The sequence below is a fragment of the Podarcis vaucheri genome (assembly GCF_965113315.1).
Source record: "Podarcis vaucheri genome assembly, chromosome: Z".
NCBI lineage: Eukaryota > Metazoa > Chordata > Lepidosauria > Squamata > Lacertidae > Podarcis > Podarcis vaucheri.
In genome coordinates, this window is record NC_138758.1 from 50293147 (window position 1) to 50307428 (window position 14282).

General features: G+C 44.1%; 1 protein-coding gene across 1 annotated transcript in view; it reads right to left on the reverse strand.

Annotated features, from left to right (window-relative positions):
* TTLL11 (tubulin tyrosine ligase like 11) overlaps window positions 1-14282 on the reverse strand; it is a 75416-nt gene that overhangs the window by 24900 nt on the left and 36234 nt on the right. Inside the window, exons 5-6 of the mRNA XM_082208895.1 lie at window positions 9746-9841; window positions 7084-7202 (exon numbers count right to left, since the gene is read on the reverse strand). Coding sequence (XP_082065021.1) covers window positions 7084-7202; window positions 9746-9841 — 215 coding nt within the window. The remainder of the gene's footprint in view (window positions 1-7083; window positions 7203-9745; window positions 9842-14282) is intronic.

Below are 14282 nucleotides of genomic sequence, written 5' to 3' on the forward strand. Positions count from 1 at the left end.
TTCAATTGATTGACTGTGATTTTATGTGAACTGTGTTGCTTTTATTGTTGTTCGCCATTCTGAGCCTGGCTTCGGCTGGGGAGGTCAGGATATAAATAAAGTTTTATTATTATTATTTATTAAACAATTATTTAAAAGCCATCTGAGGCACAGACCAAATATCAAAGTGAACCAGAACCAGGACAGGGCAGTGGATGAGGGGAGGCTGCAGCTATCACTGCCTCCTGTGGAAGTGAGTTCCACAGCTTAACTATACACTGCACAAAAAAGGACTTTCTGTTATCTGTCCTGAATCTTCCAACATTCAGCTTCAGTTCTAGCACTGTGAAAGGAGTAGGAGGAACACTTTCTTCTGCCCAGTGGGAAGCTACAAGGAGATCTCATTTGGCCTGTGGCCCCACAACCTTGACATGTCTCCCCACTGCCTGCAAATTTACTCAAGGAACTTCCAAACACTCATCACAAGTCTTGTGGAATAATAAAAAAAAGGGAAGTGCAACATTTTTTAGTGACAGAAATGGGTGGCCAAAGAAGCTACTCTTATTATTATTCGTAAAGAAGAAGAAGAAAAAGCCTCTCCCAATTTTTCTCTGGGCTAATTAGCGCTAATAAAGCAAGACTCAAATATTTCCTTTTGACGCGACAGGGAAGCAGAATCATTAGTGCTGAAGGGAAAGAGACTGGGAAGACGGGGGAAGGCACTTCAAAAGCCGTTTGGAGTGTATGCAGGCAAAAGTGATACACACAGCTTCCAATTAAACACCAGGCTGGCAGGCAGGCAGAATGCCTGGTGGCGGAAAATAAAAAAGGAAGGAAAGGGAGCAAAGCCCCCTCCCCCGTTTAAGCCTCAGAAATCTAACTTGAAGCATCATATTCTCCTCTGTGTACACGCACACCAGACACCTTCCAAATAAACCGCCAGCAATTAAATCCTACTTTTGCAACGTTTTAATTTGGTAGTTTGCTGCGCCTGCAGAGCTGGCGACTCCACCCATCGCTCACCCACCTGGCAGGAAGGAAGAGAGTTTGCAGGAGAAGTGGACGCTTTCTCATTCAGAAGGGAAAATCCTGCATCTTTCCCTGGGATGGTGGGGGGTGTGATAGGAATTTTGAGGTCTTAGATATATGTTAAATGTTCATAAGTGTACCAACCAAGCACGTACATAGATCAGCACAGGAAGACCGACCTGGAACCATTTTGATTCCCAAACTGAGCAAATGTTTTCTCTGCAAGGTCAAAGGAAAATGGAAAAGCCTCCCCGTTGTCTTTTCCTTCACAAATCCTGTCTTAAGGGCACATTTAAGATATGAATAGGGTGTGAGCCTATGACCTGGCTCAGGAACTAAGTATTTATCATTACAAAAGACTGGCCAGGCTCCCCAGGGTATCCAATCAAGTAAGCATTAACAGATAACCTGGCAGACAGGAGGTAAACAACACACTCAGATTTCTGCTGTAGACCGCCCTTTCTGTGATATAGTTATGATGTATCTGGGGATGGTCTTGGACTTCAAGGTGGGCACTTTAAAATGTCTATATAAGGGCGGGTACACCTGGGTTCTGGGTCCTCCTCCTTTCCTGCGTGTGAGGGGAGCACCCTGTTGCAACAGATCAATCAAGATCGGGCTTCCTAGCTGCTTTGCTTCTCAATATTCTCTGGTTGGCCTCTGTTATTTTCTCCTACCAATAGGAAACCCACATAAGGACTCTAAATGGGCTCTTGGATACCCCATAAGGGGAAAAGGGCAGATTTTGTTTATGACACGGTTGTCCAGGTTGGTGACCCATCACTATATCCTGAATTCCACAGCTTACCTTCCCTACACCTTCCAACATTTAGCTAGTCAGATAACCCAGAGTCTACTATTATGCAAGGGGGGGGGGGGAATTTCTATTCACTTTCTCCGCACGAGTTCTCATTCCTATATCCCTTATTGGTGATCCAAAAATAAATCACACTGCAGCTCCTGGCAGATCTGGAAGCACTTTCAGAGAGAATTGAGATGCAATGGGGGGGGGGATCAAAGCAGGGCATTAACGCAATGTAAAAGATAAACATAGCTTGGGAACAATATGGACCTTCTATAAAGGGCATCAGAATGTTTCTCTGAGCCATTAATTTCTCACGACTGTGAAAGGCTTTAGGGGTGGTATCTTTAAAATCCTTACTTTCATTCTGATGCTTCATTTGTTTTAATTGAGGAGGCAATTAGTGGCAAATCAAATCTATCCACACACAGATAGCTTCACCTACTGGATAGTGGTGTATCACCTGCCAACAATGTCAACACAGGCCACGGGACTTTATTAGATCAAGGAAAACAGAATCTAAAATTTGTATCTATTCCCCAGAAGAAAAAAAATCAGTTGGAGGGCGGGCGCAGGGCGGGAGATTTTGGTCAAAGAAACAGTACAAAGGGATTTTTTGCTGGAAGTGTTGAGATGCAGCTCATCTTGTCCTGGGGAAGGTGGAGAGAGGAACCTCCAAGTTTGCTAGACTGTCCTTTCTGACCTAACCTGTACTCACCTTCCCTGTATTTTATCCCTCTCTCAACACAGTGGAACTCATGGACCACCAATGAAACTGAGTGCTGGAAGATTCAGCACAGATAAAAGGAAGGAAGTCCTTCTCGCAGCACATAGTGTGGAACTCACTCCAGCAGGAGGCAGTGGTGGCCACCAACACGGATGGCTTCAAATGCAGAGTAGAGAAATGCATGGAGAAGGCTGTCAGTGACTACATTCCATCTTCACAAGTCAGAGGCAGGAAAGCTTCCGATGGCAGCTGCTGGAAGCCACCTGAGTGGTGTTATTAACCAAAATCTGCCCTTTTCCCCTTATGGGGTACCCAAGAGCCCATATACCCAAGGACCCACCTTACGTAGGTTCCCTATTGGTAGGAGAAAATAACAGAGGCCAGCCAAAGAATACTGAGAAGCAAAGCAGCTAGTAAGCCAGATCTTTATTGATCTGTTGCTCACCCCTCCATACATCATACATACATCACAGAAGGGGTGTAACCAAAGACCACCCAGATACCTACATCACAGAAAAGGTGGTCTAAGACAGAAATTTGAATGTTGTTTTTCTCCTGTCCGGCAGGTTACTTGATTGGATACCCTGCTTAGTAGATTGGATTGCCTGGGGAGCCTGGCCAGTCTTTTGTAATGATAAATACTTAGTTCCTGGGCCAGGTCACAGGCCCACACCCTATTCATATCTTAAATGTGCCCTTAAGACAGGATTTGTGAAGGAAAAAGACAATGGGGAGGTTTCCCACTTTGACCTTGCAGAGAAATAATTGAGGTCAATTTGTTCAGGACTTTTTTTTCTGTGGGGTTTTCAGACATGTGGTTTATAAATTTATGTACGTGTTTGCTTGGTACATTTATGAACATTTATTACATATCTAAGACCTTAAATCCTGCCAACATAGCAGTTCAAAAGCATACCAGTGCAAGTAGATAAATAGGTACCGCTCCGGCGGGAAGGTAAACGGCGCTTCCGTGCGCTGCTCTGGTTCGCCAGAAGCGGCTTAGTCCTGCTGGCCACATGACCCGGAAGCTGTACGCCGGGTCCCTCGGCCAATAAAGCGAGATGAGCGCCACAACCCCAGAGTCAGTCACGACTGGACCTAATGGTCAGGGGTCCCTTTACCTTTTTAAGACCTTAAATTTCTTATCACAGTGGAGCGCGGGGTGCTGAGTAATCCTGTGGCTCATGCCATGCCTGTGTGCTTCCCAAAAGAGGCATCTGGTTGGCCACTGAGAGAACAAGGGGCTGGACTAGACGAGCCACTGGCCTGATCCAGCAGCCTCTGCTTATGTCCTTAACACTAAAGAGGACAGACAGGGGCAGCTCTTGAACTCATGCCCTGCTTGTGGGCTTCCCAAGAGGCCTCTGGCTGGGCATGGTGGGAGATGAGACGCTAGACTTTGATCCAGCAGGGCTCTTCATACGTGTGCTTGATACTGGGGGGCAAGCTGCAAGATGGGGTGGGCTTTGCTGCACCAGCATGAAATACACACAGTAATTGGCCTGCAACCAATTTGTCTTAGCAGGGCACCCAGAAAGAGAGATGCTTCTCTTGGCAGCTATTTCTGGAAGGATGACATTTCACTTTGTATGGTCTGTTGAGTTCTACCCAAGACTGTTTTGTGCCTGCTCGCCTCTGAATTGCGGAGGATTTCACAAGGGCTGCCGGAGTTCATTCCCCACCCCCCACCCCTTGCCCCAAGCAAGGGAGTAATGTCTACATGCAATTTTCACACATTTTAGCCAGGATGAGAGGAGCCTGCCGTCAGGCCTTCAAACTGAATGGGTATGCAAATCTGTTGCTGCGGGATTTCAAGAGTCAAAAATATGTAGAACAGAAAGTGCAAATTACTAAAGACTCTTGGTTCTAATATTAGCTGGAGCGAGTATAATGAAAACGTATCATGGGTGGAAGGAGCGGCAAGGATGGAGGGGAGCAGGACCGCAAAACAATCTCTACAGCAAAACTGATGCTTTAAAAAAAATCAACTAAAGAGCTGGCCATTTGCAGCCCTTTAATGTAAGTTTTGTTTTCAATTTTCAAGAATTTACAGATGCACATCTTACCATCTCGTATTTCCATTACAAATACATATCAGATTTCCCTCCCCCGCTTTTATGGTTTCTTCTCTTATTTAAATTTTTAACCATGCATTTTCCACTTTATTCCATTTCTGATTTTTTCTACAATTAATCTTGAGAATACTTTTAACTGCTTGATTTAAGTTGACCCTGCCAATAAACTTAGTTGCATACCATGGTTTTTCACAAATTCCACAAATATTCTCCACTCCTTAATATTTTCTCTCCTCTTAGTTTCTTTGCACTCGTTAATTTTGCCATTTCAGTATAATCCATCAATTTAATCAGGCACTCTTCCTCGGCTGGAGTAGCTTCCTCTTTCCATCTCTGGACAAATACCATTTGAGCTACGGTTATAGCATTCGTAAACAAATTTCTAAGCTTCTTCAGAATTTAAAATGTGGGGTTTTGGGGGGAATTATTGGGTTGTTGTTTTTATTTTGATTATATATTTTGTGGTTTTATGTTTTGATTTTGTTCTGTGAACCTCCCTGAGACCTCTGGGTATAGGGCGGTATGAAAATTCAATTTTTGTTTTCGTTGTTGTTGTTGTTTCTGAACTCACTATCCTTAAAAGAAAAGTTTCTAGTTTTTTACTAAAAGTTATTTTAAACACTTTCTTCCATTCATTATAAACAATTTCTCAGAAAGCTTTTGTTCTCTTAGAGGACCACCACATATGGTAGAAATTGCCTTCCTTTTCTTTGCATTTCCAGCACAAATTTCATTTTGATTTATAAATCTTTGCATGTCTGCTAGGAGATAAATGCCACCTGTACATCCTTTTCAAATAATTTTCTTTTGGTGTATGACATGCTGTGAATTTCAAACGAACATTCCATACCTTCTCCCATGCAGCCATTTCAATATTGCGACCAAAGCAAGACTGCTGCTGTGGCAGATAAGAGTTCATTCCGCCAAACATTTCAGTGGAGGGCTACAGAAGGAACCATCTCCTTTGCCTATCCCTTTTCACCCAAGCAACAGCATAACGGTACATTCTTAAATGCAGGTGCTGCTATTATTATTATTATTATTATTATTCATTGTTAGTCGCTGTATCTTCCCCAAAGCAACCCAAAGCAACTTGCAAAAACAACCCCACATAGATATATTAAGACCAAGGCAGGCAGAGAGAGAGAAAAAATGCATTTAAAACATTCCACCCACTTCTAAAAGCCAGAGATAGTTAAAGGCCAAAGGCCTGGTTATAGAGCTGTTTTTGCCGGGCACCTCAAGGTATGTAGTGAAGGCTCCAGGCAAGCCTCGCTGGAGCGAGCAATTCCACAAACATGGAGCCACCCCAGAAAAGGCGCCTTCTCATGCTGCCACCCTCTGGACCTCTCACGGAAGATGCACACAAAAGTAGTCCTTGAGGTACTGCAGTCCTGAGCTGTTTAAGGTTTTATAGGTCAAAACCAGCACTTTGAATTGGGCCCAAAAACTGTCAGCCAGTGCAGCTGGGGCAGGATTGGTGCAATATGCTCAAACTACCTTGCCCCAGTGAGCAACCTGCGTTTAAGACCAATTGAAGTCCCACGCAAAGCTCATGGCAATAATACGTATAGTAGCTTTGTATGTATCACAGATGTCAACTTACAGATTTGAAAATAAGGGACCAGCAGCCTCGAAAATAAGGGATCAGCAGCCAAAATAAGGGATTTTCAGAGCACAGGTATGTTCAACCTCTGAGCCCCTCCAAGCCAAAGGCAGAAAGCCCAGCCAGCAGCCAAACGAAGCCTCAAGCGGTGGTTCCCACAGCGCAGCAACCCAGCAAAGGGGATGCAGCAAGGAAAACCACCGTCACCTCTCCGCTGGGAAGCGCTGAGCAAAGGCGACTCCCCAGGCAACGCGGCCGATTTGATCGGCACAAGGCATGCAAGCTCCACCCCCCCAGTTGTTCTTAGACTCCTTATTGGGTGAGCAACGCAATCAAGCAACAGACTTGGAGCCTCCCTCCTCCCTGGCCGGCAGGGAGGGAGGGAGAGGAGCTGCTTCCTTTGAAACCCAGGAAATTTAAGGGACATCATCAATAAGGGACAGCAGCAGGACACAGCGCTGGGATAAGGGACTTTCCCGCCAAATAAGGGACGGTTGACAGCTATGGTATGTATGTCACACCTTAGGGGACACTAGCATGGAGGAAGGGGGCAACAGAATTGGAGGTGTCTGCAGACTCCCAATGAATCTCATGTTTCCATTAAAAATAAAGTTACTAGCCATTATGATTGCAGAGATATACTTGAAAATCAGTTTGCAAGGCCTGCTAAAATCGGAACTGGGATGTATTATGCAAAGAAGCAAGGGTTACAGAGAAGGTCACTTGTGCAGGTTGCAGAATCCGGCTGCTCCTGATGCAGAATTTTGACTGCCTGGTCACTGAACTCTAATATGAGAAAGCAACTCCCTTCCGCAAAGAACAGACATACAATCTGATAATGGACATGAAATCAATACACACTTACAATGTCTTTTCCTTCCTTTTTTTGCGTGGGTCCACTAACCGAAGGGTGTCCCGGATGACAGAGACTTTGACTGCTTCATCAACAGGGCTTCGGATGTACTCAAAGACTCCCGGAGAAACCTTGGATTCAAATAGCGTACACTGATGAATGACAAAATTCTCCCTATATCGGGTATGGGGAACCTGTGGATTCCCAGATGCTCATGGACTACAACTTCCTTCATCCGTGACCATGCAAGTGGCTGAGGCTGATGGGAACTAGAGTCCAATAGCTTTTGGTGGGCCAGAGTTTCCCCAGCCACAGTCTACAGTGTTGCATTGCTCCAAGCCTACAAAAACAAACACACAACAGAGGTGCACTCGCTGCTCTGTATTAGACATCCTTAGGCTACTTCCGTGCTGGGAACAGGCATGCTTTGTTCATACACTTTTATGGAGCTTCTGCACAACTGTGAGCAAAAGCTGCTTGTCTCTTATTTCTCCTGTTCAACTTCCTGTGTGTGTGTGTGTATGTGTATGTGTGTGTGTGTGTGTGTGTGTGTGGTGTTTTGCAGAGCCCAGAAAAATCCAACCTTTTATGGAATAGGTGAATAATTTCCCTGGGTGTAGCTGATCCATTGTACTAGATCTATTCAACCACTTTCCTGGCTGGCTACAGCCTGTATAGATTGCACTCTGGCCATTTTCTTCCTTACCAGGAGCGCAGTGGGAGGGCTGGAGCAGGCGGTACAATATGATTGCATTTAACTTGTGTGAATTCAACCATATGCAGTTGAAGGCAGGCTGGCCGGCTGGCTGAAATTCTGCAAGCAAGGCAGTGAGCTTCAAAGTTATTTTCATGCTCGTGGGTTTCCCTGGCACCAAAAGAGATTTCAAGCTCTCTGCCTTGCTGGGGAGACAAGGCCCAGTTCTGGGATACTCTTGCAAGATCTCGCAGAGCCACCCGAGATCTCGCGCAAGCATCGCTAGCTTTCCAGAGCCAGCACACGGAGCTGTTTGCATTTAACATGTGGGATTTCATTCAGCAGACCTTGAACCACTTTAAAATGGTACAAAGTTAGCAGGAATCCCAACATTAACAGTAGTAAATCCCCAAATGTTCTATATTCTGATCAATATAGCTGCACACCACTGTCCCAATGAGGTTACAATTTATTCATTTATTAAAAAAAAGAATGATGGGGAAGGAAGACAGAAGCAAAAGCCATAGACGATGGATATTTATTGTTTGAGGAATTTATATTCTCCGGGCTTTTAAAAGTTTTAAAAAGCTGCTGCCTCCAATCTGCTCTTGCCTCTCTTCCTGCAAATGGTTTTGAAATTTTATTTTATGGCATGGTTTTACAGTGAATGGCTCCATTGGTTGTATGGTAGCGCAGGAATATTTAAAATCAACAAAGTGCTGCACTGTGCAAAATACGAGCAAGCCAGGGCTGAACTGATATTACCTTTGCTGGTACCTTTCCTGGGAAATTCAGAGGCTCATCATGTCAAGTTCCTATTGGAAGACCGGACAAACGCTAGAACATTAGCAGTGGCAAAGTTGTTATCGGTGACTGCAAGAACCAATGATCCCTATCTTTTGAACAAAATGCTTGTTTAACCTGGAGGTAGGCTGTATGAATTGTGCATTGCTTTGTAACGATTTGTGGGTCTCTGGACCGTAATAAAGATTGATTGATTGATTGATTTGGTATATAAATTTTCCCTTGGCTTTTTTGCTGGCCCATGTAGGACCAGCATGGATAGCTGGCTTGGGTGAATATCTGATGTTTCTTCCCTTTATGGTCTTGATTTATGGGCTGCTACTAAAAAGAGGCTATATTTTTAGCCGTATTTTAAGCTGTATTTTAATTGCCCCCCCCCTTCTATTACGTTTTATTGTAATTTATATTCAGTATTAGCCGCCTTGAGCCCAGCCCCGGCTGGGGAGGGCGGGGTATAAATAAAATTTATTATTATTGTATTATTATTATCATACTTACAGGACCGCCTCTCCCGGTATGCCCCATGGAGGACCTTAAGGTCCATAAATAGCAACACCCTAGAGGTCCCTGGATCTAAGGAAGTCAGATTAGCCTCAACCAGAGCCAGGGCCTTTTCAGCACTGGCCCCAGGCTGGTGGAACGCTCTGTCTCATGAGACCAGGGCCCTGCAGGATCTTATTTCTTTCTGCAGGGCCTGTAAGGCAGAGTTGTTCTGCCTGGCCTTTGGCTTGGAATCAACTTGATCCCTTCCCCTCTTTCCTTTTTCCTTTCTGACTTCCCTGGCTTTTTTTCTGGCCCACGTAGGACCAGTCTGGATAGTTGGCCTTGGTGAAGATTTGATGTTTTCATCCCAAAAAGTTGTTGATTTGAGTTTCTACTGAAAGGAGTACTTAATTAATGTTGTACTTAATCTTGTTTTTAAGTTGTATTTTAATCAACTGTTTTTACCTGATGTTAGCCGCCCTGAGCCCGGTCTTGGCTGGGGAGGGTGGGGTATAAATAAATTTATTATTATTATTATTATTATTATTATTATTATTATTATTATTATTATTATTATTATTTTGAGGAAGGAAGAGTGGTGGCACCCTGAGGGGAGGCAAGAGCAGCCAGCTTCTGCCTTTCAGAAAAAAAGTCTCTAGAGTAGCCTGGCTGAGGCTGAAGAAAAGGACTCACCTCTTTCTCATGTTCAGTTCTCATGCTGGGGTTAGCATTGACTTCCATCAATATCGGCTTCAGGTTTTTCATCAGAAGAATGTCAAACCCTAAAATCTTTAGACAAGAGACAACAGCTTTTTTTAAAAAAAAAATACATTTCCAAAATCCCCTATGCTGGACATTAAGCATTTTCAGAATCAGCCCTACAGTTAATCTCTAAACGGAATCATTGCCTCTGCTGGATAAAATGGCTGCATTCACACATCGTGCGTAATTAATAATGGTTTACCCCGAATGGGCAGGTGGTTCCTGCCTCAATCTTCTCTTAGCATGAGCAACAAACCACGATGGTTTGTGGCTTAGCATTAAGCCCAAAGTGGAAGGTGTTGGGAGCCTAAAAACACCAGGACGGCACCAGCTGAGGAAGTTATGGCATAATGTGAAGAAATACTCTAATATGGTTAATTATCAGATTTGCACAATTTAAAGAATATATATATATCAGGTAGTATCAATGGAAAGCAGTAAGTGGGGTTAAGATTATTTTTGCAATATATTTTAGTAAGCAGCTTTCTTCCTACATTTTGTTAAATAAATAAATAAATGAAATAAGATAGCTGTATTTATTTATTTATTTAATTTGTACACTGCCCGTCATATGAAGATCTCCGGCAGTTCACAGCATAAAATTACAAGATAAAACATAAAATACATAACAAAAAGAACAAATAACACAATATAGGATGTCAATCAACCCAAGGCATGGTTGAAAGGGAACGTTTTCACCTGGCATCTAAAGGCGTATAATGAAGCCGCCAGGCGAGCCTTACTGGGTAGAGCATTCCACAAACAGAGAATGGTACATGTTTTTGGAATATTTATGGAGGTGTCTATGATTCTATTATTCTATGTCATTATATATTGTAACTACAGTCACACCTCAGGTTGAATGCGCTTCGGGTTGAGCGCATTCGAGTTGCGCTCCACCGCAACAACCGCAATTCAGAGCGCGTTACTTCCGGGTTTTGCCGCTTGCGCATGCGCTCAAAATGACATCACGTGCATGCGCAGAAGCGGCGGAAGGTGGCGCGTGCGTGCGCAGACGTGCCGTCGCTAGTTACGTTTGCTTCTAGAGGAGAACGGGGCTCCGGAACAGATCCCGTTCGTATCCAGAGGTACCACTGTATAGCTCATCTTGATGTACTTTGATATATTCTTATCTTTTGCATATGATTTGTTTCTGTAGTTCTTAGTTTTGCTTAATATTCATGGTTTAGAGATTTATTTAATTACGTCACAAAGTGGAATTATTCCTATAGTTAGCAGTAGGAGATGTAATATTGCTTGATTTGAATGCAGATGGTATTATATGACTTGTATTGACTCCTTTGTAAAGGGATTTTTAGACCACTTAAGTTTTCTGCTGAAATGTGAAGTGGCATACAAATTTAAATGAATGAAATGAAACTTGGCTTGGCCATTGATTCAGCCTTTTTGATACACTCGCTGATTAAACTGCTGATTTACACTACCTTGGTTTGTTTCTTCATTTTCAAACTTGACAAGATACAAAGCTAACACAGAGACAAGATGTGAGTGCTCAGTCAATTGCCCTGATTCAAATCTATCCACCCTATCCAGAATCTACCCAGGGCACGCTTTTAATAAAATAAGAACAAGAGAAGAATTTGCTGGATCAGGCCAAACGAGGACCATCGAGTCCAGCATCCTGTTCTCACAGTGGCCAGGAAGATGCCTGTGGGAAACCCACAAGCAGAATCTGAGCATGAGAAGCACTCTCCCCTCCTGTGGTTTCCAGGAACTGGCATTCAGAAGCACCTGCTGCCTCCGACTGTGGTGGCAACGCACAGCTGTAATGGCTGAGAGCAACCAACAGGCCTCTCCTAAGGGCACAAGCAGGCTTTTCTGCTACAGTGGTGCCTCGCAAGACGAAAAGAATCTGTCTTGCAGTTTTTTCATCTTGCGAAGCAAGCCCATTTGCGGCTTAGCGGATTAGCACTATTAGCGGCTTAGCGGATCAGCTGTTAAGCGGCTTAGTGGATCAGCTATAAGCGGCTTAGCGGATCAGCTGTTAAGCGGCTTAGCGGATCAGCTGTTAAGCGGCTTAGCGGATCAGCTGTTAAGCGGCTTAGCGGCTTGGGAAAAGGGGGGGGAACCCCGCAGGAACTCGCAAGACATTTTCGTCTTGCGAAGCAAGCCCATAGGAAATTCGTTTTGCGAAGCACCTCCAAAACGGAAAACCCTTTCGTCTAGCGGGTTTTCCGTCTTGCGAGGCATTCGTCTTGCGGGGCACCACTGTACTATACAGATGGTGGCCATTTTGCACAGGATTTCCATTCCTGCAAGGTGAAACTCAAAAAATTAGAATATCATGAAAAAGTTCCTTGATTTCACTAATTCAACTTCAAAGGTGAAACTAATATATGAGATAGACTTGTGACATGCAAAGCAAGATAGGTCAAGCCTTTCTTTGTTATCATTGCGATGATCACGGGCCTTTCTTTGTTATCATTGCGATGATCACGGCGTACAGTTGATGAAAACCTCAAATTAACAATCTCAGAAAATGAGAATATTCAAGGAAATCAGCAAAACAAGGATTGCAAATTGAGCAAGATTGGACCTCTGAGAAGTAGAAGCACATCTCGCTTTGCATGTCATGAGTCGATCTCATATATTAGTTTCACCTTTTAAGTTGAATTACTGAAATAAAGGAACCTTTCCACAATATTCTAATTTTTAGAGTTTCACCTGTATCTGCAGAGCTGATATAAGAGCACCCCGACCATTCCGCCCTTTTCGTGACGTGTTAAGTGACAAATTTGTGTCACTTCTGGGTTTGGCACTGCGTGTGGTCGCACATCTTTCGGACGCACGTTAATCGGTCGTTGCCTGTAGTGTCCCACCAAAGATTGCTACCATAGATTGCTAAAAGCAAGGTTTGCTATGGTTACAACAAGGTGGTTTCCTGGTGGAAGGAGAAGCTAAGGAGCAGGGGGAGAGAGAGAGAGAGAGATTGCTCAGAGACAGGTTCCACAGTACAGTATTTTGACTGCAGACTCTGAGACACTAATTGGCAAATGGTTACTGTGGCAGTTCCTCTTGGCTTTAATGACACAGCCTGCTCACATAATCACAGCTGTCTTCTGGTCAGGATGGCATGAACTGCAATTTTGCAAAGGTCAGGAGGAGATACTGAGATTTCAGCTCATCCTGACCCTCACTGGCAAAAACAAGAAGAAGAGAAAATGAATATATTTTCTGATTTAAGCAAGCCGGGCGAGGGAGGGAGTCAGAAGACTACAGCCTTGTGTCTGGAGGAAGAGTCTCTTGATGACCTTGGCGTGGATTTCCACAATTTGGAAACAAGGAACCCAGTCCAAGCCTCCTGGTGGCCTTTACCCACTGCTGTTCCCTTGTGTCTGCGAACTGGAGAAGTACCAGGCTGAGTTCAAAGTATTAGTGCTGACATATAACTCCTTATGCAGCTCAGGGCCAGATTACTTGCCTTATCCTTTATACACCCAAGAGGTCATTGCAGCCTGCAGTAAAGTCTCTCCTGCAAGTTCCAAAGATCTCAAGAACTCTCCCTGCAGTAACTTGGAGCAGCACTTTTTAGTGGGGCTGCCCCTGTCCTGTGGAATGGTGAGTTCCTGTCGAGATATTATTATTTCATTCATTCATTCATTTAGTCACTTTTATCTTGCCCAAGGCAACCCAAAACAACTTACAACCAAACATACAACAGACATGCGGTATCTGAACCTTATTAAAAGCAGCGGAGGACACTTAATGTTCCAATAGGCTGTGCCAGCTGGGTAAATGGTTCTTTACCACGGATGTCCACCTGTTCGAGTTTCAAATGTATTTGTTGTTCTTTTAACTCTTTTTAATGATCTTATGTGCGGATCACCTGGAGACAGCAGCTTAAAAAGCGATTAATAAATCGAACTGCAATATTAACAGTAAAAACAGGGTGGTTAAAAGCATGTGGGATGGCGTCCCAACTCTGAATCTTGTCTCAAGCCACCAGGAGAGGGGGGCTGCAGCTCAGAAGTGGTGGACATATGCAAGACCTTCCCCAATAACTTTTCCTGGCCCTAGTTGTTCTCGCATGCCTTCCAGCCATGGCACTTCTCCAATGGGAATCTGGGCAACTGTGGTGAGGGATGCAGCTGCCAGCAAGGTCTGTTTGATCCTGTTGTCACCACCAGATGTTTCATGCTACAACCAGTCCTCGGGCATCTGTGCATCTAGAGGGCACATGCTCAGGGAGGCTGGTGTGAACTATTTAGATCACAGGTAGGCAACCTGTGGCTCAGAGGCAACACACACGGTCCAGTCCCATCAGAGTCTCATCCTCTTATTTCTCCTGGTATTTTGAAGTGTGAAAACCAACTGGCCACCTTCTGCCTGCACTCTAGCCCAATGGCTGCCATCAATTTGATTTGAATTAATTTTATAATGAAATGATTTTAGAATGTTGTATTATTTTATTGTTGTTAGCCACCCTGAGCCCAGCTTCGGCTGGGGA